Source organism: Lontra canadensis, unplaced genomic scaffold (genome assembly GCF_010015895.1).
Source record: "Lontra canadensis isolate GAN:19392208 unplaced genomic scaffold, GSC_riverotter_1.0 scaffold2, whole genome shotgun sequence".
Lineage (NCBI taxonomy): Eukaryota > Metazoa > Chordata > Mammalia > Carnivora > Mustelidae > Lontra > Lontra canadensis.
The window spans coordinates 1039283-1063897 of NW_022630996.1; the positions used below are offsets into that span (position 1 = coordinate 1039283).

Here is a 24615-nt window from a genome sequence, read left to right on the forward strand (position 1 = left end):
TACACGTTATTTACCGGGGGCAGCCTTTAGAATGCTTTTACTTTTACGTTAAAGACAGCTGGACTCAGAAGGTATGACTTGAAAGTTCACAAGAGGCTCTGATACACGTTCGCCCAAAGCAATGACGGATAAGTAAGCATCAGACACACATACGTGCACCGAAACTGGAAAAATCTGTAAGCTGAAAACAACAGAATTTTCTTCTGAAAATTCTACTTTCTTAGTTTCATTCCCCAGAAAAACCAAGTGATGGTTTGCTTTTTTTCCAGCTGCCTGCACTTTGGAGACTGGACTATAAGATAATAAGTTGCACCTGTTGGACTGTTTCTGCAATTCCGAGCACCAGCTGAGACAGTAATTAAAAGTAACACTCCATTCTCAGCCTACCTGGGGTGTTCAACAACCTCGACATCTTGCAGAAATAGGAGACGTACTGCTCGCAATGCTCGGCGCTGCTGGTGACGGCGCTGATCTGGTCCATGGAGGCGCTGTACACGAGCTGTGTCACCGAGTACTTCTCTGGGCTGTAGCCCACCACCGTGGTCTGCATCTGCAAGTCGTGAGACACTATGGTCCACACTTTGTCCTCTGTGCAAAGAAAAATACCAGGAAATGGGTCATTAGTATGCACGTACTTCTTTGAGCGGAAGAAGATGATCGAGCCGCACTTTCCCTGAACCGGGGCAGTAGAACAGAGTTACGGATCTCCATCCTTTACACTCTGTCCTGTACGTTCTCCTTTATAGACAAAGCAGAAAGAAAGGCTTTTTATTAAGAACAAATGCAAGGGCTGCCTGGGTGGCTCCGTCTGTAGGTTAGGTGGCTGACTGGATTTCAGCTCCAGCCATGATCTCAGAGTGGTGAGATCGAGCCCGGCGTCGGGCTCCGTCCGGCGGGGGGTGGGGGGGCGGTGGCATGGCGGGGAAGGCAGTCAGCTTCAGGATTCTCTCTCTCCCTCTCCCCTTCTCTTTAAAATAAATAAATAAATCTTTAAATAAGAAAAAAATACTAAAAGCAAGATACCTCCTAAGCACAGGGAACAGCTTGTGTCTCTGGCTGCTGCCAGCATTCACAGCATTGAAAGCAAGCTTCGCCATGTTCTGACTCCCCCTAACCCATCACTCTGGTGCAACAGCATCTGCTCTTTCTGAAATGGACTGTGCTCTCTCCAGCCTCCGAATCTTTGTGTATGCTGTTTGCTCTGATCAGAATATGCTTCCTCCTCTTGTCAACAAATGTCCCTTTCACTGTGACCTTTCAGATAAAATCGGACCCCGCCTTCTCTGTTACTGAAATGCTCTCTACGTGGACAACAATACAAATGAGTAATTACCCTGATCCTTTGGACCCTGAAAATTTCAATGTGTGAAGAGGAAAAGCGAATATAAGATTGATGAGGTTAAATTATAACCCCACATACTCCTGAATTTGAATTAGAAACATCACGAGGAACCCATAATTTTTCTTTTTGAAAAAATGTAGGCCTATGTCCTAGCTCCGTCCACTGGAAAAGGCCCCAAACAAGGACAACCTGTAGCATCAGATTGTCATCACTCAATAGGATTTTTCGTTAAGAGAAACTGGGCAGTCGGGTGAAGTGACTGATTTCAGGGCCAGAAATGCACGAGATAAGCCTGGAACATAATGTCACACAGAAACAAATAAGCTATTGGCAACAGAGAGCAGTTCAAAAACCCCAGGAGCGAAGAAGGATGATTTTAACATCATTACGATTCTCCTGCGATGGAATAAAATACATCAGGGATGTTTAATTCCAGGAGTTCATTAAAATACAAAGAAATGTTCAATCTTGGAAAATGCCAAGTAACTAACTCGTTATTTTGAATATTAGGAAATAAGGATGAAGAAACCAGCATTAAGCCTACCTTACCTGTAGGAACCGTCACGTAACTAATGTTCTCTGTATGGAAATCTTTCAACTCATAAATGAGGACTAAGTGATGGGATTAGAGGACCATCATTTTGTAACTTCTAACAAGGAGGGGCCAAGCAATGGCTCTCCACAGCTGCTGATATAACCATGAGTCAAACCAGAGGACATGCGCCTTGCAGTGGGAGGCTACAACACCGCCTGGGAAGCAGTGTGCACAAAATCAAACGCGGATTTCACCTAGCTTATGGCCCTGACTGCCACTTCGAGGAAACATGCACTGAAAATAGTGCATATTTGCGCGGAGGGGACTACGCTAAATGACCCTAACAGGAAAGGTCAGCAGAATCCATGCCGTGTGAAAATTCTACTAATTATACAATCTAGTTTTTTCAACAAATGAATTATAAATTACAAGGGAACAGAGAGTGCGAGAGAGCGCTACAGATTAAAGGAAACTTTCTGAACTTGCCTCTCAAGTAGTTTTCCTTCTTTCAGGAAAGGACAGCTCTACTCTTCCAGCTGCTCCAGACAAAGCCATGGGGTCCCCACTACGTCCCCCCCTTTCTTCTACGTTCCTCATCCAACCCATCTGTGAATCCTGTCTGCTCTACCCTCTCCGTGCAGAATCTGAGCACTCCTGACCCTCACCCTCCACCCCGAACCCCTGCTCTGGTCAAAGCCCCTACCTCCTCCTACACCCATCGCACAAAACCTTGCAACCACCCACTGCATGCCCCGCTGCGCTCTCACACCTACCCTCTGCACACAGCCAAGCTGAGCCTCCGCAAACATAAGCCAAATTCGGATACTGTGCTTCAAGCCCTCTCGTGGCACAGGGTCTTGTTGTGAGTGAAAGTCTAGTTGTTGAAACAGCCGCAGGCCCTTTGTGATCCAGCCCCTCCTGCCCTCCTCACCTCCTCCTCGCTCCTCCTCCAGCTCCAGCCACACTGACCCCTGCCTTCCTCAGACCCCTCAGGCAGCCCCTCCTTGGAGCCTTGGCTCTCACTCTGTCTGGGAGATCCGCAGGCCCGCTCCTCCCCCTCCTGCTAGCTGCCCCAATGCCACCTCCCCCTGCTTGCCCCTCCCCACCGCAGCTGACTTCTGTCTCCTTGTCAGGCTCTGTTTCCCCCACAGTACTCATCTCTCTCTGAGTGCATGTCTTCCTTCTGTCCGGCTCCCCAGGTTAGAGGGGGAGTAGGCAGGGACTGTTTTCAATGCTGGAGGCACAGTGCGTAGAACAGTATCCAGCACGTAACAGACCTTCTCGATTTATTAGTATGAATTCAGAAAACATCAACAGAATACAAATTGCGATTTATTAGTTTGAATTAAGAAAACACCAACAGAATACAAATAACGTGATCTAGGAACATCCTGAATCATGCTGGTTCAAGTTCAGGATCGGCCATGACCTTCCCAAGAGCCTGGACAAGCCACTTCGCTCTAGACTTTAGTTTCCTTTCATCTGTTGGACACGCCTCTACCTCAGCATCCTTCCCACCCTGCTCTTCTTAACCCAGCTAGAACAAGTTCAACATGGTGCCCTTGTAGTAACACATTTTCCGTAAGATCATGATTTTCCACTTTCACCTTTGGCCTGATCAGAACGGTCTTCCTCAGCTTCTCGGAGACAGCAAAGCAACTACCGTGTGTTTTAGTAATTCTCTCTCTTTCTGACGTGACTCTGACAACACCCAGGTTGTCATTTACACCTGATCTTCACGTTTACTTTTCCCTAAGGAAAGATCCATTAATTAAATAAGGTGAGCTTCATCTCTTCTCTGTTAAACTCAGCCTCTGCCAAAACATTTGAGAACTCATCACTATGTACCTTTTTAAATTTCAATTTTTTTAAAGATTTTATTTATTTATTTGAGAAAGAGAGAGGGTGAGAGAGAGCGTGAGAGGGAAGAAGGTCAGAGGGAGAAACAGACTCCCCATGGAGCTGGGAGCCCGCCTGATGCGGGACTCAATCCCGGGACTCCAGGATCATGACCTGAGCTGAAGGCGGTTGCCCAACCAACTGAGCCACCCAGGCACCCTTAAATTTTAATTTTTTAAAAAGGTTTTTATGTATTTATTTGTCAGAGAGAGAGAGAAACTGAGCAAGCAGGGGGAGGGGCAAGCAGAGGGAGAAGGAAAGGTAGGCTCCCTGCTGAGCAAGGAGCCCTATGTGGGGCTCTGTCCCAAGATGCTGGGATCATGACCTGAGCCGAAGGCAGACGTTTAACCGACTGAGCCACTCAGGTGTCCTGTACTTACATTTTTTAAAAACAAAAACAAAAACAAAAACAAAAACAAAAACAAATCCTCATCAGGACCTCATCCGTGTCCTGTAGCAATATCCCAATATTCCATAACTTCCATTCTTTAACTCATAATGAAATAACATTCTACTCTGGCCCCTTTTAAAAGTATCACAGACCCCTTTTCAATTTACACAAAATAATGCGCATAAGGGCAAACATTAATTAAGCAAGTAAAATAACATGGTCACCTATAAAGGTCTCGGTCAATGACTTTAAAAAGTATTAAACCAATTTGTTAAAACTGATGAGTCTCTAACGTTTCCGTCCTAGTGACTGCCTGGCCCCGAACCCCAGACCCATGTGTTTCAGCACACACCTTTCAGTATCAATCTTTAGGGCACCATCTTCTTTACATTCATTTTATAGCTCATTCCCTCATTCAACAAACACTAGTGAGTATCCACTACATGAAAGATATGGATTTAGGCACTAGGGAAGCCACAGAGAAAAAAAAGTTCTAAATTTTTTGCCATTTACACTCTTGTATTATAGTGGGGGAAAAAAACAGATAATAAGTAAAAAATTAAAATATCTGAAGTTAGCCACTGATAATGGTGAGAATAATTACAACAGCGAATGGAAGAATAGGTTGGGTGTAGACTGAAATTTTTTTTTAATTGAAGCATAATTGATATGCGATATCCTATTAGTTTCAGGTATGCATCATGGTGATTTAATATTTTTATACATTGTGAAATGATCCCCATGGCAAGACAAGTTACCATCTGTCACTGTACTAATTATAATATTATTGACTATATTCCCTATGCTGTACATTACCACCCCATGATTTATTTACTTTATAGATGGAAGTTTGTAGCTCTTAATTCCCTTCAACTATTTTGCCCATCACCCAACCCCTCCCCATCTAGTAAATGAGTTTGTTTCCTGAATCTGTGAATTGGTTTCTGTTTTGTTTTTTAGATTCCACATAAGTGATGTCACATATAATGAAATCATATGGTATTTGTCTTTCTTTGTCTGATTACATTTTTTTTTTGTCAGTAGTCTGATTACATTTTTAAACACAGAGTAAACCATAACAGCCCTCACTCACTAAGTGATGTTTAAATGAATAAAGTCGTTGTCCATCAAGCCACACGAATGTCTGGGGAAAAGTATTCCAGACAGGGAAAGTGCAAATGAAAACATTCTAATTTTGGAATATTCTGGTATTGTTTAGGTCTACAAGGAGGCCAGTGAGTGAGGAAGGAGAGAATAGTAGAAATTAAAATCTGAGGTGTAACAAGGATGGTTATGTGTGAGATGGAAAGCCCTTGGCATTGGAAGGTTTGAAGCAAGTTAATGTAGCATGCTTGAACTTATTCTCTACCTACTATTCTTTATTTCAATAAAGCTATAACTCAAGAAAGCTTAAAAAAAGAATACACGCATACACACATATATATGTATATAAAGATTTAAAACTTTTTACAGTATGGTAGCATTATAAAGGGTAATATGTAAACTCTATTTTAGTGGTATAAAGCAGTTGCTATTGATGCATCTTGCAAATTAGTTTTTAGTGCTTGCATGTTACATATGAGCCATTAAATCTTAAGTGACTAATGGATATTAACAATTCTGCAGATATCCGCCATCTAGAAAAGTTATACTATATAAATTTTCCTTTGCTAGTATCATAAGTGAAAAATGAAGAATCTTATTTCCATATTGGTAATGTGCTAATATAATCTGTGTTACCAGATATGTGTATAATGCAAATAGAAACTACTAGGTATGACAAATTTTAAATTTGTGCCACAGTTCCATTTTCACGAAGAACTAATAAACTAGTTAATTTCAAATATTCTTTGGATTAGTGTGCTATCAAGTGCTTTCTGTGATTACTGGGAGTTTAGCATCTGTCTCATCATGCATCCCATATTTTAAAACTGTCACATTGTACAATGTTTTCAATACAGATGATTCAATTGTATTTTTCAAATGCTGGGACACATATGGAGCGTACTGTGGAAACGGATCCTTCTGTGTGGCAATAAACAGGGTCTTTGAGATTACCCAGCTTAGCTGTGCTGACATGAGCACATCAGAAAGGTCCCTCTGTGGCCTCTACCAGTGACCCTGAGTCCTTATCCTATCTGTAATTCTCAAGTAATTCACTTCATGAGAACTCGGTTCTTTGTAAGGCTGGGGTTCTGACCAGGAACTGATAAATGCAGGAGATGACCAGTGGAAAAAAGCAAAGAATAACTCCTCCCAGGATAAAACCAGTTTTTTTATCATGTATATATGGCTGTTTTGGCTCTGTTCCATGTTATCCCTATATACCCTGAAGTTCACCTTACAGAGCATATTTCAATAAAAGTCCAATCTGAGCTGAATCCGGTGGGGAAAAAGGGTATGTATCCCACACATCTGCAAATGCATCTAAGTGTTTCTGATTTTCAAACCACATCACTGTACTGGCTGAGGACCAGTCTGTTAATCTGAAAGCTTTTTTCCCTCATCTGTATTCATATACCTCTGAAATAATCTTTTAAAAAAAGAGAATACATTATTGACTATCTAAATTTAAAATGGCATATAAAGCATCTTAGAGGGGCATAACCAACAACTGCTCGCCACCCAATTTCCTTGAAAGCTCTACTGCCTATTATAGCTACTCTTCAGGAATGACTTTGGATTTCTCACTCTTAGAGTAACACAATGGGGGGGTGAACTATACGCATCACCCAAGATTTTCCGTATTGCATGTAAATCTTGGCCTGCTGGATAAAAGTAGTGGATTCAGTTGTATACCTCCTTAAATCTCTCCTCCAAAAAACTGCATTCCAATAACTGTATCTGTGGCTTTCTGTGGTCATAGAAGTCTCAATGGCTATTATCCTGGTTCCATCAATCAGCGATTGAGCATTAACTACGAGCAAGATGCGAGCAAGGGTCTCCAATGAACTGTGACAGCATTAATAAGACTTTCTTCTGCAAAACTTAAACTTTGCAGCCTCATAGGAACGCATATCCGAAGGAAGAAGGATCTGTTTGGAAATCTCATCGGTCTTCCAAGTTGGAAGACCAGAACTTTCATAGATCATTATTTTGTTTAGAAGCTTTCCTCCATCAGTATAATCCTACTGACATAATTTAAATTATTAGGAACTTGGTGTCCCATTTTCCTCCCCCAACAGACACCACGTGAGCAGGACAAGCTTCTCTGGAGCCCAGCCCCCAATACCACTGAAGCCATGGCACAATGGCGGGCCCTGGCCGCATGAACAATTCATAACGTGGGCTCTGTGTGCCGCTCTGGCAGCATAAGCAGCTCAAACCACGTGTTGAGAAATAAGGTTTGCAAAGCAGATGGGGCCTCTGCAGGAAGCACAAAGGAAGCGAGCGGAAAGTACAGATGATGTTCTGCAGGTGGTGCAAAGTGTTGGTTATTTTCATGCTCAGGATTCCAGCCCAAAGATGGATGACAAAGCGAGTGCTGCAAACTTGTATAAATAACGGCAGATCATTCTCGCCCACCTGAAGAACAATTTGGAGTTTGTTTGTGTCTTTTTTCTGAGAAAGCATTAGCTATTTTCGGGGAAGAAGGACATTTGTTAAGGTTTTTGTTCCTTTGTAGGGATGTTAAAATTCTTTTACGATTCAGCTGGAGTATTGACTGCATTTATGTCAATACTTAGACAAGCGAATCTTCCCTTCCCTTCCCTCTCACACTGGGTAGAGATGCAGTGCGTGTGCGTCTGACAGTCAGGAGTCTGTCTCTGTGGCAACTAGGAGTCTTCTCCACGTGGCAAGGAAATGCAACACTTCCCTTCTTGTTGCTTGTAACTGAACGGAAATTCGGGTCCCAGTTCCAACCTGGGACTAAGTAAATGTCATCCAAGATTGGTGACTGACCATTCCTGGGCACCTTTAAAGATAACACCTCCTGTTCATTGAAAAGTACCTTGAACATATTGCACACACTAGGTTAAAAAAGATCACTTCAAATAATAACTCCCCCACACGGGTCTCTACCTGTTGCTGGGCTGTGACAAGCAGCCCTGTCTGGGGACCCAGCTGCCTCCTGTGTCTTCAGGGTGCCTCCCCCAGGTCTCGGAACTAACTCCTTCACTTCTCTTGAGTCTTGACTGGAATAGCATCTCACTGAGACCGGCCCTGCCTGCTTTATTCAAACCTACCGCCCACAGGGCCCCTTACCTTTTCCGTTCCTTGTCCTGTAGCACGTATTGCCTCCTAACACAGTATATCATTTACTTGTTTGTGATGATTATTTTCTCTTGTCTCTCTCCCCTATCGCCTTCCTCAGAGACTATAAACTCCACCATGTTGGAGAATTTTTTTTTTAATAACTTTTTTACTGGTAAATCTCAAATTCTTAGCATAGTGCCTAGAAGTCTGTAGAAGTTCAATACTGTGCTAATTATATACCATATTCCTTTCTTCATTTAGCTTCCAACAAGCCTCTATCACTGTCATCATCAGTGATTCCTGTAAACTACCCATTTGAAGTAGATAGTTCATGGAGTTATAGCTCACACCAGAGAGCTCTACAATATTAAGCTTCAAAAAAAAAGGAAAAAAATCAGCATTTAGAAAGTCTTTATAGGTGAAGCCATCAATGTGATATTTGAAATTATAGAGGACTGGTATTGTACTTGCAATATTTACACGATATTAAACTGCAATGACTTTTAAAAGAGCAACATAAAAAATATATCTAAGGTGCAATGAGCATTTTAAAACCATCATCGTTTCTCTCCAGGCTGAACGGTAAGAGAGTAAGGGTTCTGTGCTACGTACGTGGATGCCTCCTTCCCCGGTAAGAGTGTCAGGAGCAGAAGAGCTCTCATTAATGAACAATGTGCACTGTTCTAGGCCCTGGGCACATGAGGATGAATAATGGTCACTGAAAGCCACCAAAGAGCCAGTGGGAGGAGGTACATAAAATAAGCAATTATAGTACAAGCCAAAAAAGTAACTGCTAAGAAGCCTGGGTGGCTCAGTTGGTTAAGTGTCTGCCTTCGGCTCGGGTCATGATCCCAGGGTCCTGGGATTGAGTCACACATCGGGCTCCTTGCTCAGCAAGGAGCCTGCCTCTGCCTCCACCTGCTGTTCCCTCTGCTTGTGCTCTGACAAATAAATAAAGAAAATCTTAAAAAAAAAAAAAAGTAACTGCTAATTTTCAGGCAACTGCCAGAATAATTCAAGCAGTAAGATTTACTCTATAAAATCTAAACCAACTTACAACCTACACCAAGTTCTTTAACGTATGTAACTTTAACATTCTCTAATGTTATATTTTATATATATTTTATTGTTGGGGAATTTTATTTTCTGCTAGTACTTAGTTGAAATCTAACTTGTAACAGGCTAACTTGAGAAATTATATTGTTTCTGAAGTTTCTATCTAAAAAGCTTTGATGTAGCAGAAAACATACAAGTGGAAATGACAGTTTGATTTGCTATTAACAGAACAGAATCTTACCAGATGGCCCTTCCTTTCATGTTGACCCAAGCTCACACCACTGTCTGCTCCCTGAAATTTGGGGAGATCAAACATATCCTAGCAGTTTCCCTTTTTAAGGGCCGGAAGGGCCATGGTGTAAGCAACTTCCCATTAGAGGATTTGGGGCCCTTCTTCCCTTCTAACCCAGGCACGGGGCTTAATTTAAGAAAGAAAGAAAGAAAGAAAGAGAAAAAAATGATGATACAGATAACATTTATCACCTTAGAAGAAAATCCCCAAATAATCACGTCCTCTTAGTATTTAATTTTCCCCATTAACTCCGTTTCTATTCCCTGAACCAGCCCCCATTGTGAGGAACATTAGCAAGACAGTCTGACAGATTAAGTTCCTTGGTAAGGATAATTAGCTAGAAATAACTTTTTAGGGAAAGGAACCCTTAAAATATCAGAGTTAACATTCAAAGGGACTAAAATTGGTGTTCTCACTTTCATTTTAACAGAAGTACAAACGCATTTGGTGATTTCACTTTTTAAAAATGATTCTCTGTGGAGCTTCCTAAATCCTAGGTTGAGTCTCATTGCGCAGCAAATTCTGCCCCATGCCAGGAACGCTGCCGCCTGCCCAAGCGCATCTCAGTCCATCAGGATTCGGATGTTCAGCACTTGGCAGACTACACTGCCCAAGCCCCAGTACCAAGTTCAAGTTTGATGTCCATGCATCACCGTCAGCGCCCCTAAAAAAAATCTATGTTTACCAGTGGCTTCGCATTTCTCGTATCATACCTGTAACTTTTTTTTTTTTTTGTAGCCACAACCTTCTTAGGTCAGTGAAGGCAAAGAGGGCATTGCTGTCATTGCTTAATCCTTATTGTCTAACAGAGTACCTGGCACAGGTGCTCAGTATGAAGTCCTACTGGGCATGATAAAATTAATTCATATATTGGGACCCATGAAATGGAGGCTGCCCAAACATGAAACAACTGGGGAAACTGAACACTGGATATTTAAAGATAGTAAATTGTGATTGTTTTTCAGCTATGATAATATGATTGTAGATACGCTTTTTGAGAAAGAACCATGATCTTTAATAGATACAGGCTAAAATATCACTGAGGTCTGGGACTTGCTTCCAAGTATTCCATGATGAGAAAGACAGAGACAAATGAAACAAAATCAGTTATTATTGGCGACTTGTAGAAGCTGCGTAAGGGCACCAAGGACTCTGTATGGTGTTCTCATTTTGGATATGTTTGCAGGTTGATCACTCAGCAGAGAAAACACATGCTTCAAACAATAACCAAAGGATGATTACAATTTGAATTCATTTTATGTAGGGATTTTGAAGCTTATTTCTCATCTTGAATAAGGGAATGGCCATCTCATGAGTATTCCCATGACTTATTAGCATTAACCCTCAATTTTTAGAAAATGGGAAACAGTTAACATAATTAACGTGCAATTGTCAAATATAATTTAGAGGCAGTGGATATTTATTTTGGAAACAAAGTAATGAGGGGGAGGGGTGGAGAGAGACTGCAAGTGCACACAGGAGGAAGGATGGAAGAAAGACAGGGAAAGGACAGAAAGTGGGGAGAAAAGAGACGGGGAGCATTTTACAGTGTGCAGAACATGCTCCGAGCTAGACAAGGTGAGGTGAAGGCAGACAGATCACCTGAGAGAAGGACTAAGACCTGGCGAGGACCAGAAACTCGGGCCCACCTCCTTTTTATACAGTCCGCAAGGTGGACATGCTCATTACAGTCTTAAATGGGCAGAAGAATCAGAAGAAGAGTAGTATTTCATGGAATTTATATAAAATGCACACATGTGCATCCATAAATGATGTCTTACTCAAACACAGCTGTGCTGATTTGTTGACACACTGTCTCTGGCCACTGCTGGCTCACAAAACCCAAGTATTCACTCTGCGGCCCTTTATGGAAGAAGGATACTGACCCCTCCACAAAAGTGACAGGTGAGAAAGAAGGAAGAAAAAGGAGAAAAACACCTAGCTTTGTAGGAATGTGTGAACCTCCTAGAACGAAGCTGACAGATGACATGTCCAAAGGAGCGACCAGCAAGGGGACAAATCAGGACTTAACATGCCCAAGCCTGGGGTCTGTTCCTGTTTCCTGAATGCAGAAAGAATGTTAATCTAAGTATAAACTTTGACAAATCTCTGCAATTTTTTGTACAGGTCTGCTTAAATTCTCCAATTTAGTTATTTCCTCTACTGCTGTGAGCATAAGGTTGTTGTCGAATACAACTCGAAAACACTCTCAAGGTACTACCTGATATATGTGAATCCAAGTGAACCTACTGTAATGGGCTGAAGAGTTGTTCTCACAAAATTCGTATCTACCCAGAATGTGTAAATGTGACCTTATTGAAAAATAGGCTCTTTGCAGATATAATCAAGTTTAGAAGAGTCAAACTGAATTAGGATGGGTCCAAATCCAATGACTGCTGTCCTCTAAAATGGGGAATGTGGACACACAGACACAACACCATGTGACAATGAGACAGACTTTGGAATAAAGTAACTACAAGCCAAGGAACACCAAAGACTACAACCGCCAGAAGATGGAAGAGGTAAGAAAAAGTTTCTTTTAAGCCCTCAGAGGGCACATGACCCTGAGGCCACCTTGATATCAGATCTACAGCCTCCAAGACTATGAGAAAACCAATTTCTCTTGTTTTCAGCCACCCACCCATTTGGGGAGTCCTTGGTTACAACTATCAGTTACCTCTTTGTGCTGTGCAAGTGTTTAACACCCTTTCTGTATTCTGGGTAAAAGAGGCAAGCAGTGGAGGCACCTTTACCACATTGCCTTATCTGTGGACAGTTCATTTTATCCAGTGTGGTGCTAAACTCAGGAAAAAGACACAGCTGATATCATTCACAAGCTCACAGCCTGGGACTTGCGCACTGATAACCACAGTCTATGATATTGGGGACGCCTCCAGATGGGACACTGAGTGGAAAGGGTGTGCTTTATGCACAGTGCCGATCTGCAGGGACCAAGTTCTTAGGCAACCACAATCACCCCACAGGGGCTTAAAATGCCTCTTGCCTCCTCTGCTGATACAGTTAACGATCTTTAGAATTCCTCTCTCCCAGTCCATGATGCATGTGGTTTCCTGCACTGCCTCTCACCTCCGCATCATCCTAGGGAGGCCCCAGCAATTCTGGTATTTGCCTGAGCTACTGTTGCTAGCAATGCTAAGGACTGGAAAGTCTTGGGTATTATTCTAGATAAACATTCCACACCGGACCACACGGTGTCATTGAGTGGGGCAGGACACAGGTACTTAGCTAAGGGCCTGACGCCCTTTGCCTCAAGGCCTGGAAGAAATAATCGTCAGATTGGATCCCCGGACAAATACTTCTGAACTGCCATTAAAAGTCAAGTTTGCAAATTAGAAGTTCCCACTTTTGCAGAGAACAGCCCAACTGCTTATTAAGGAATGCGGGTTCTGTGGCGGCAGTGTGAGTGTGTGTGTGTGTGTGTGTGTGTGTGTGTGTGTGTGTAGGGGTGCGGACTGAAAGGAGATTTAAATCTGGGAAAGGTACTTCTCTGAGATGAGCTTGTATTGGTATTTCCTATCTAACTCGTATGGTATCAGTGGGCACCACCAAAGTGCATCTATTCATTCATTCATTCATTCATTCACTCACTCATTCAATAAACATGCCCCACTTACTCTGTGCCCCTAGCCCATAAGCTTGTTCCTGGTGAATAATACAGACCTGGCCTTGACCTCCAGAGACTGTAACAGAGATAACATAGGAAAAAAAAAACAAACAAAAAACTCAATGGAACAGGCGATTTGAATAAACAGACAGTCATGTTAAACACTCACAGGAGTTAAGGATCCATAGCTGGGCTCTCTACTCTGTTCCACTGGTCTATATGTCTGTTTTTATGCCAGTACCATGCTGTCTTGGAGATCAAAGCTTTGTTGTAAAGCTTGAAATCAGGTAACATGATGCCGCCAGTTTTGTTTTTCTTTTTCAACATTTCCTTAGCGATTAGGAGTCTCTTCTGATTCCATACAAATTTTAGGATTATTTGCTCCAGCTCTTTGAAAAATACCGGTGGAATTTTGATCAGAATGGCATTAAAAGTATAGATTGCTCTAGGCAGTATAGACATTTTAACAACGTTTATTCTTCCAATCCAAGAGCATAGAATGGTCTTCCATCTTTTTGTGTCTTCTTCGATTTCTTTCATAAGTGTTCTGTAGTTCTTCAAGTACAGGTCCTTTAGAGCCCAGATATGGACCCTCAACTCTATGGTCAAATAATCTTCGACAAAGCAGGAAAAAATATGAAGTGGAAAAAAGACAGTCTCTTCAATAAATGGTGCTGGAAAATTTGGACAGCTATATGTAGAAGAATGAAACTTGACCATTCTCTTATACCGTACACAAAGATAAAGTTGAAATGAATAAAAGACATCAACATGAGACAGGAATCCATCAGAATCATAGGAGATAGAAGAACATAGGCAATAACCTCTTTGATATCGACCACAGCAAGTTCTTTCAAGGTACGTCTCCAAAGGCAAAGGAAACAAAAGCAAAAATAAACTTCTGGGACTTCATCAAGATCAAAAGCTTCTGCACAGCAAAGGAAACAGTCAAGAAAAGAAAGAGGCAACCCAGGGAATGGGAGAAGATATTTGCAAATAACAGTACAGACAAAAGGTTGATATCCAGGATCTACAAAGAACTCCTCAAACTCAACACACACAAAACAGATAATCATGTCAAAAAATGGGCAGAAGACATGAACAGACACTTCTCCAATGAAGACATACAAATGGCTATCAGACACATGAAAAAATGTTCATCATCACTAGCCATCAGGGAGGTTCAAATTAAAACCACATTGAGATACCACCTTACATCAGTTAGATGGCCAAAATTAGCAAGACAGGAAACAACGTGTGTTGGAGAGGATTAGAGAAATGGAAAGCCTCTTACACTGTTGGTGGGAATGCAAGCTGGTGTAGCCTCTTTGGAGAACAGTGTGGAGATTCCTTAAAAAGTTAAAAACAGAGCTTCCCTATGACCCTGCAATTGCACTACTGGGTATTTACCCCAAAGATACAGAGGTAGTGAAAAGAAGGGCCATCTGTACCCCAATGTTTATAGCACCAATAGCCACGGTCGCCAAACTGTGGAAAGAACCAAGATGCCCTTCAACGGATGAATGGATAAGGAAGATGTGGTCCATATACACTATTATGATGCCTCCATCAGAAAGGATGAATACCCAACCTTTGTAGCAACATGGACGGGACTGGAAGAGATTATGCTGAGTGAAATAAGTCAAGCAGAGAGATTCAATTATCATATGGTTTCACTTATTTGTGCAGCATAAGAAATAACACAGAGGACATAGGGAGATGGAGAGGAGAAGGGAGTTGAGGGAAACTAGAAGGGGAGATGAACCATGAGAGACTATGGACTCTGAAAACAATCTGAGGGTTTTGAAGGGGCGGGGGGTGGGAGGTTGGGGAAGCCAGGTGGTGGGTATTATGGAGGGCACATATTGCATGGAGCACTGGGTGTGGTGCATAAACAATGAATTCTGTTACACTGAAAAGAAATTAAATTAAAAAAAAAAAAAAACCACTAACAGGAAGGAAGCCATCAGGGTGGGCAGGGGCAGCCTCTGATCAACTGATACTTCAACAGGCCCTAAAAGATGAAAGAGCTGGTGGTGGGAGATGAGCATGGAGGGGAACCGCGGGGCAAGGGCGTAAGAGGGGCAAGTTGCAGGCAGATGTAGCAAACGGTTCACAGGTTCTAAGGTGAAAAAGAACTCGGTGGGCTCAGGAAGCAGACCCGGCTGACTGATGTGGCAGGGGGGCGGGTCGGGCTGGGGAGCCCTTCTGTGCAGGGTGAGGTCCTGAGGAAGGTTCAAGGCAGGACAGAAAGAGTGGAAAGTTTCCAAGCAGGGGAGCAACAGAATCCAATTTCTGTTTTTAAAAGATCACTCTGGCTGTTATTTGAAGAACAGGTTAGAGTTGATGAGATGGGAGCAGACAGGTAATGTATAGTCTGAATAAAGATGATGGTTCCAAGAATTAGGGTGCTGGCAATGGAAATATGGTGGATGAGTTTGAGATACATTTGATAGAAAAAAATAGAAATAATTTTTCAAAAGATTTTATGTATTTACCAGAGAGAGACAGAGAGCGCGCGAGTGCACACAAGAAGGGGGAGGGGCAGGCAGAACAGGCAGAGGGAGAAGAAGGCTCCACGCTGAGCAGGGACCCAGGTGCAGGACTCGATCCCAGGACCCTGGGATCATGACCTGAGCTGAAAGCAGATGCTTCACTGACTGAGCCACCCAGGCATCCCCCAAAATAGCAATTATTGATGGGTTCAGTAAGGTACATAGTGGAGAGAGAGGGGTGGAGGAGGGAAGGAGGGAGGGAGAGAGGGAGAGGGGGAGAGAGAAAGGGAGGGAGAGATATATGTAGGATGATTGTCAGCCAGCTTTCTGGCTTAAACAGGTAAATCGAAGAACATATTTTTGCTGCTGGAGTGATCGAAAGTTCCATTTTTAACAAGCCAGACTTGAGGTGCTCAAGAGACAGTTAATGCTTCTATCAAGTAAACAATTAGATATCAACATCTGGGGCATAGAAGGAAGGTCACAGCTGGAGATGTGGCTATTTGTATGTCAGCATGTTGACTGTATCCAGTGCCATGGAAACTGATGAGGTAAGTGAGGGCAAATGTTTAGAAAGAGCAAGACAAGCCCAGGACAAGGCTTGGGGACTCGGGCTGTCAGAGGCTTCAAGGGAGACTGAGGTCAAGGGGCTCTGGTGAGATTCTAACAGCCAGACGTGGCTTGTCCATATTCCGTGCTCCCTCTCTACCTTCTCTACTCCAGCCTCAGCAACTTCAACTTCTGAGGAGGGTCTCAGGACAGGTGAGAAGGCAGAAAGGTAAGCCCACCGCAAGAGCCATCCAGGTAAAGTGCTGTGTGCTCAAATGATCGAGCGCTGGCGGTAATTGGAAAAGCACCTGAGGAATGAGATAAGGCCGCAAGTTATTAAGATGAAGAAGACCCTTCAGCAGATCATTTGCTTCCATCGAATACATTATTTCAGACAAGATGATGCACATCAGTAGGGAATATTTCAAGCCACCTAAGGTTTCTAAGTGTCCCTATAAAAATCGGGAAACTTTTTTTAATTCCTAAGTATGACTTACGTATTGGGTAGAGTGATATTCATGCCCAGACCCACATCGCATTTCCAAAAACGATGCTTCTTTGGAGATTGGAAAATAAGGCCTAACAATATAATAGCACACATAGATTGGTGAATCATTTGAAAGCTAAGGTTAAGAGATGGTTAACAGAGATCAGGGTTCCCGAGTCCCAAAGTTAAGATTAGGATGTGTAACAAGCATCCTGACCACGGCCGTGAGAGGAGAGTGTCCTGCAGGTTAAGGAGAGGGAATGATAATGGGCATATTTACAATCCTTGATTTAAAGAGACTCATGGGGAACTTCTCTCAGATCCGACGTTGCTCCCTCTGCTGGTTCCCTGCCAACCACGTGGTAGCTCCCTGTTCTCCCCATGTCCTGGATCTCCACACCATGCAGAGGTGGGGCCGGGGTGGGGTGTGTGTGTGGCCATTTCTACTCTGTCTCTTTCGCACCCCAATCTCCTTTCTGCCATTTCTCTTTCCTTTCCACATTTATTTTCTTCTTCTCTCCTCTTTTTCACACACCATTGACAGAAAGGTTTCCTTTTTTCCATCCTTATTGTGTGGCAAGAATTTGTTTTTTAATCAGATTCTTTCTCACTCAAAAGCACACTTTAATCTGTTTTGAATGTGATAAAACCTAGCTTTAAAAGTTCGAGAAAAACCGTTTCTTCTTTTAAAATTGCTCTCTTGCTAAGAGTTTCTAAAAGCCTAATTTGAGGCTCAAAAGTGAGTACTAGGGGCGCCTGGGTGGCTCAGTGGTTAAAGCCTCTGCCTTCGGCTCAGGTCATGATCCCAGGATCCTGGGATCGAGTCCCACATTGGGCTCTCTGCTCAGCGGGGAGCCTGCCTCCTCCTCCTCTCTCTTTCTGCCTGCCTCTCTGCCTACTTGTGATCTGTCAAATAAATTAAAAAAAAAAAAAAAGTGAGTACTAACTCTCCATTCCAGTGATCGGAGTGCTCTCCCTTCCCTGGGACACCAGGACCTAGTGACAAGCCTTGCTGAATGCCTTGGCAAGTGCAGAGGAGGAATGGAGAGGGGAGTGGCCTAGAGAGGAAACACATCAGATGGCATTTCAAAGCATATCCTTGCTCTAGGGGCATCACTAAGAAATCCTTATACCTGATGTGGGTTAATGTATACTGGGTAGTTGAGCCCCTCATCAAAGGCCACCTTTAAGCTCCAGAAAACCTTGCTCACTGGGACGTCTGGTGAGATGTGGGATTTGATAGTCAGAGAACAGGTAGGGACCTCTCTCACCACCAGAAAAGCCACTGACAGCTCTGGAAGTGGTCTTTGGAAGGGAGACACCAGGGGCTGGCAGATCCTCTTGCCTCATGACAGAGCAATTTGGAAGGTGGTAATAAAGTAACCCTTTAACATGTCTAAAGCAATCCCTCTGTCTCTCATTGTGAAAAAGGGGATTATCACAGTACCTGCTTAATGGGAAAATGCATGAAAACACTTTCGAGAGAAGCAGTCATAGGCCAAGCACTCACTAAGTGCCAGCGACTGTTGTGGTTTTAGGCCCTCTTCTTCCTTTGTCAGTCTCCAAAATCTGAAGAAATCAAAGCTGGATACATAGCAAGTAGTGTGAGGCAAAAGTGATAGTCACCGTCTTCATAAACTCTGACATCTTGGTCTTCCAGAATGCCTTAGCTCAACTAGTGGGACTCCACGCAGAAACACGACAGCAGGCACAAAAGCTAACACAGTATTATTTATGAACCTAGTTTCTAGCAAATTTCGCATTTAATCCTAATGCAACTTTACACGAGATGTCCTTTCAAATTAGTAGTTTACAACTGAGGAAGTAGAAGGTTTGAGAGACAAAGTAATCTCCCCGAGATCACACTGCTTTGTGGCGGCAGAAGTACAGACCCGGGTCTTCTGACCACAGAGTCTGTAGGTGAACAGAATGACCGAAGTTAATAACAGAGACGTGCCCCTTATCCTGAGATACACTTCCGAGGCCTCTCAGAGGAAGGAAGCGAGTCATTTGCCATGTTCCTGGGCTCCTCTGGGCTTCAATTTCCTCAACTGTAGATGAGGCCGTATACACTAGATGATCTATAAGATTCCTTCTATCTCTGAAACTCTATGGCTCTATTATCCAGCCATGGAGATAATCAGCACATGGAAGAAGATCAGAGGGAAGGCTCCCAGAAGCCAGACAATGATTATTTTATCCTTTCCCTAAAATTAGAATGTCTCCTGCCTTCTGCATTTCTCCTAAGTAAAAGTTATTCTGCAAGGTTGCCTCAAGGGCAATGTTTGTTTTGCTAGGGCTGCAAAAAACTGAAAATATTTTGGCCATAATGCTCGCTATGATGTCATTTTAATGGAAATAATGTTTTGAGAGGAGTTTAATCTCTTCTCCAAGTCTTTGTGTTGTATCCTGCAGCTATGCAATATGTGAACCACGGGAAGGACTCTCACCTTCGTAGCAATGGGGTGCGACTGTTTGGAAGGGTTTCTCTAGAACAGCAGATAATTTTAACTTGAAGTAACCCTTGATCAAAGATTAGACTGTTCATTTGTCTTCGGGACCAAGACCCGGAGAAGTTACGAAGGGCGTAATGGAAATTTCACAGTGGCTGGAGAAGTTTATCCTCCAAACCTTGTTATGCATTTTATTTCAGTTCCCATGAAAATGTGGATTTGTGGTCAAATGATTTGTTTCAGATACCATTTTTATTTTTTAGGCAGTGAAATGTAAAGGGCAATACAATTTGAGAATGTTGAGAAAAAGGTGGCAAGTTTAGTAACACGAGTAAAGTGTCATGGGACATTTCATAGAACTAAGGCTGCTTGAAAAATGCAGGAAAGTAGGAAGAAGGAAATGAATTACACACAGACTCATCACCTGTAAACAGAAAACAACCACTTTTAATTAGTGGTAAGTAATTTTCAATGTCTGGACACTACACAAAGTGTCATAATTATAGCATGTGTGCCATTTGGTAGTTGTTTTTGGCTTAGCAAAACCTAATGGCTTTTTTTTTAATTTCTTTTTTTTTTAAATTTCTTTTCAGCATAACAGTATTCATTGTTTATGCACCACACCCAGTGCTCCATGCAATCCGTGCTCTCTCTAATACCCACCACCTGGTTACCCCAACCTCCCACCCCCCGCCTCTTCAAAACCCTCAGATTGTTTTTCAGAGCCCATAGTCTCTCATGGTTCACCTCCCGTTCCAATTTCCCTCAACTACCTTCTCTCTATCTTCCCTTGTCCTCCATGCTATTTGTTATGCTCTACAAATAAGTGAAACCATATGATAATTGACTCTCTGCTTGACTTATTTCACTCAGCATAATCTCTTCCAGTCCTGTCCATGTTGATACAAAAGTTGGGTATTCATCCTTTCTGATGGAGGCATCATACTCCATAGTGTATATGGACCACATCTTCCTTATCCATTCATCCGTTGAAGGGCATCTTGGTTCTTTCCACAGTTTGGCGACCGTGGCCGTTGCTGCTATAAATATTGGGGTACAGATGGCCCTTCTTTTCACTACCTCTGTATCTTTGGGGTAAATACCCAGTAGTGCAATTGCAGGGTCATAGGGAAGCTCTATTTTTAATTTCTTGAGGAATCTCCACACTGTTCTCCAAAGTGGCTGCACCAACTTGCATTCCCACCAACAGTGTAAGAGGATTCCCCTTTCTCCACATCCTCTGCAACACATGTTGTTTCCTATCTTGCTAATTTTGGCCATTCTAAGTGGTGTAAGGTGGTAACTCAATGTGGTTTTAATTTGAATCTCCCTGATGGCTAGTGATGATGAACATTTTTTCATGTGTCTGATAGCCATTTGTATGTCTTCATTGGAGAAGTGTCTGTTCATGTCTTCTGCCCATTTTTTGATATAATTATCTGTTTTGTGTGTGTTGAGTTTGAGGAGTTCTTTGAGATCCTGGATATCAACCTTTTGTCTGTACTATTATTTGCAAATATCTTTTCCCATTCCGTGGGTTGCCTCTTTGTTTTGTTGACTGTTTCCTTTGCTGTGCAGAAGCTTTTGATTTTGATGAAGTCCCAAAAGTTCATTTTCGCTTTTGTTTCCTTTGCCTTTGGAGACATATCTTGAAAGAAGTTGCTGTGGCTGATATCGAAGAGATTACTGCCTATGTTCTCCTCTAGGATTCTGATGGATTCCTGTCTCACGCTGAGGTCTTTTAATCCATTTAGAGTTTATCTTTGTGTACAGTGTAAGAGAATGGTCGAGTTTCATTCTTCTACATATAGCTGTCCAGTTTTCCCAGCACCATTTATTGAAGAGACTGTCTTTTTTCCACTGTATATTTTTTCCTGTTTTGTCGAAGATTATTTGACCATAGAGTTGAGGGTCCATATCTGGGCTCTCTACTCTGTTCCACTGGTCTATGTGTCTGTTTTTATGCCAGTACCATGCTGTCTTGGTGGTCACAGCTTTGTAGTAAAGCTTGAAATCAGGTAACGTGATGCCCCCAGTTTTATTTTTGTTTTTCAACATTTCCTTAGCTATTCAGGGTCTCTTCTGATTCCATACAAATTTTAGGATTATTTGCTCCAGCTCTTTGAAAAACACCAGTGGAATTTTGATCGGAATGGCACTGAAAGTATAGATTGCTCTAGGCAGTATAGACATTTTAACAATGTTTATTCTTCCGATCCAAGAGCATGGAATGGTCTTCCATATTTTTGTGTCTTCTTCAATTGAAGAATGAATGTTGTGTTCTGTAGTTCCTCGAGTACAGTTCCTTTACCTCTTTGGTTAGGTTTATTCCTAAGTATCTTATGGTTCTTGGTGCTATAGTAAATGGAATCGATTCTCTAATTTTCCTTTCTGTATTTTCATTGTTAGTGTATAAGAAAGCCACTGATTTCTGTACATTGACTTTGTATCCTGCCACGTTACTGAATTGCTGTATGAGTTCTAGTAGTTTGGGGGTGGAGTCTTTTGGGTTTTCCATATAAAGAATCATGTCATCTGTGAAGAGAGAGAGAGTTTGACTTCTTCATTGCCAATCTGGATACCTTTTATTTCTCTTTGTTGCCTGATTGCTGTTGCTAGGACTTCTAATACTATGTTGAACAAGAGTCGTGAGAGTGGGCATCCTTATCGTGTTCCTGATCTCAATGGGAAGGCTGCAAGCTTTTTCCCATTGAGGATGATATTTGCTGTGGGTCTTTCATAGACAGATTTTATGAAGATCAGGAATGTTCCCTTTATCCCTACACTTTGAAGCGTTTTAATCAGGAATGGATGCTGGATTTTGTCAAATGCTTTTTCTGCATCAATTGAGAGGACCATGTGGTTCTTCTCTCTTCTCTTATTAATTTGTTATATCACATTGATTGATTTGCGAATGTTGAACCATCCTTGCAGCCCAGGGATGAATCCCACCTGGTCATGGTAGATAATCTTTTTAATGTGCTGTTGGATTCTGTTTGCTAGGATCTTGTTGAGAATCTTAGCATCCATATTCATCAGTGATATTGGTCTGAAATTCTCCTTTTTGGTAGGGTCTTTGCCTGGTTTGGGGATCAGGGTAATGCTGGCTTCATAGAAAGAGTCTGGAAGTTTTCCTTCTGCTTCAATTTTTTGAAACAGCTTCAGGAGAATAGGAGTTATTTCTTCTTTGAAAGTTTGGTAGAATTCCCCAGGGAATCCATCAGGTCCTGGGCTCTTGTTTTTTGGGAGGTTTTTGATCACTGCTTCAATCTCGTTACTAGATATCGGTCTATTCAGGTTGTCAATTTCTTCCTGGTTCAATTTTGGGAGTTAATAGTTTTCCAGGAATGCATCCATTTCATCTAGGTTGCTTAGCTTACTGGCATATAACTGTTGATAATAACTTCTGATGATTGTTTCTACTTCCTTGGTGTTAGTTGTGATCTCTCCCTTTTCATTCATAATTTTATTAATTTGGGCTTTCTCTCTTTTCTTTTGGATTAGTGTGGCCAATGGTTTATCGATCTTATTGATTCTTTCAAAAAACCAGCTTCTAGTTTCATTGATACGTTCTACTGTACCTCTGGTTTCTACCTCATTGATCTCAGCTCTAATCTTGATTATTTCCCTTCTTATGTGTGGAGTTGGTTTGACTTGTTGTTGATTCTCCAGTTCTTTAAGGTGTAGAGACAGCTGGTGTGTTCTGGATTTTTCAGCTTTTTTGAGGGAAGCTTGGATGGCTATGTATTTCCCCCTTAGGACCGCCTTTGCTGTATCCTATAGATTTTGGACCAAAGTGTCCTCATTCTCATTGGTTTCCATGAATTGTTTCAGTTCTTCTTTGATCTCCTGGTCGATCCAAGCATTCTTAAGCAAGGTGGTCTTTAGCTTCCAGGTGTTTGAGTTCCTTCTGAACTTTTCCTTGTGACTGAGCTCCAGTTTCAAAGCATTTTGATCTGAGAATATGCAGGGAATAATCTCAGTCTTTTGGTATCGGTTGAGTCCTGATTTGTGACCCGGTATGTGGTCTATTCTTGAGAAGGTTCCATGTACACTTGAGAAGAATGAGTATTCTGTTGTTTTAGGGTGGAATGTTCTGTATATATCTATGAGGTCCATCTGGTCCAATGTGTCATTCAATGCTCTTGTTTCTTTATTGATTTTCTTCTTTGATGATCTATTTCTGAGAGTGGCGTGTTCAGATCTCCTACTATTAATGTATTCATATCAATATGACTCTTTATCTTGATCAACAGTTTTCTTATGTAATTGGCTGCTCCCATATGGGGGCATAGATATTTACAATTGTTAGATCATCTTGGTGGATAGTCCCTTTAAGAATTATGTAGTGTCCTTCTGTATCTCTGACTAGAGTCTTTAGTTTAAAAACTAATTTATCTGATATGAGAATCGCTACCCCAGCCTTCTTTTGAGGCCCATTGGCATGAAAGATGCTTCTCCATCTTCATTTTCAGTCTGGGTGTATCTTTAGGTTCAAAATGGGTCTCTTGTAGACAACATATGGATGGGTCCTGTCATTTTATCCAATCTGCAACACTGTGTCATTTTATGGGCACATTTAGGCCATTCACATTGAGAGTGACTATTGATAGATACATTTTTATTGACATCGTGTTACCTTTGAAGTCTTTCTTTCTGTAGATTGTCTCTATATTTCTGTTCAATGCTAGTCTTAGGATTTTTCCTCTTTTATAGAACCCCCCTTAATATTTTCTGCAGTGTCGGCTTGGTGGTTGCATAGTCTTTTAAGCCTTGCCGGTCTTGGAAACTCTTTATCTCTCCATCCATTTTGAATGTCAGTCTTGCTGGATAAAGTATTCTTGGCTGCATGTTCTTCTCATTTAGTGCCCTGAATATATCTTGCCAGCCCTTTCTGGCTTGCCACGTCTCTGTGGACAGGTCTGACGTTATTCTGATGGGCTTTCCTCTGTAAGTAAGGAGCCTCTTTGTCCTAGCGGCTTTCAAGAGATTGTATCTACAATTATGATTCCTCAATTTGACTATCAGGTACCTTGATTTTTTTTGGAATCTATAATCTTGGGTGGAGACCATTCAGCCTCTAGTACATGAACGCTGGTTCCATTCACGAGATTGGGAAAATTTTCATGAAGAACTTGTTCCACTATATCTTCTAAACTTCTTTCTTTCTCCTCCCCTTCAGGGATTCCAAGAATTCTGAAGTTGGAACATTTCATGGCATCCTTTATTTCCCCGATTCTGTTTTCGTGGCTTCTAAGTTGTTTGTTCCAGGCTTCCTCCTGATCCTTTCTCTC

The 24615-nt window shown here is 42.1% G+C and overlaps 1 protein-coding gene across 1 annotated transcript in view; it reads right to left on the reverse strand.

Annotated features, from left to right (window-relative positions):
• CNTNAP2 (contactin associated protein 2) overlaps positions 1-24615 on the reverse strand; it is a 1928204-nt gene that overhangs the window by 644969 nt on the left and 1258620 nt on the right. Inside the window, exon 13 of the mRNA XM_032866749.1 lies at positions 388-588. Within this exon, the coding sequence (XP_032722640.1) occupies positions 388-588 (201 nt within the window). The remainder of the gene's footprint in view (positions 1-387; positions 589-24615) is intronic.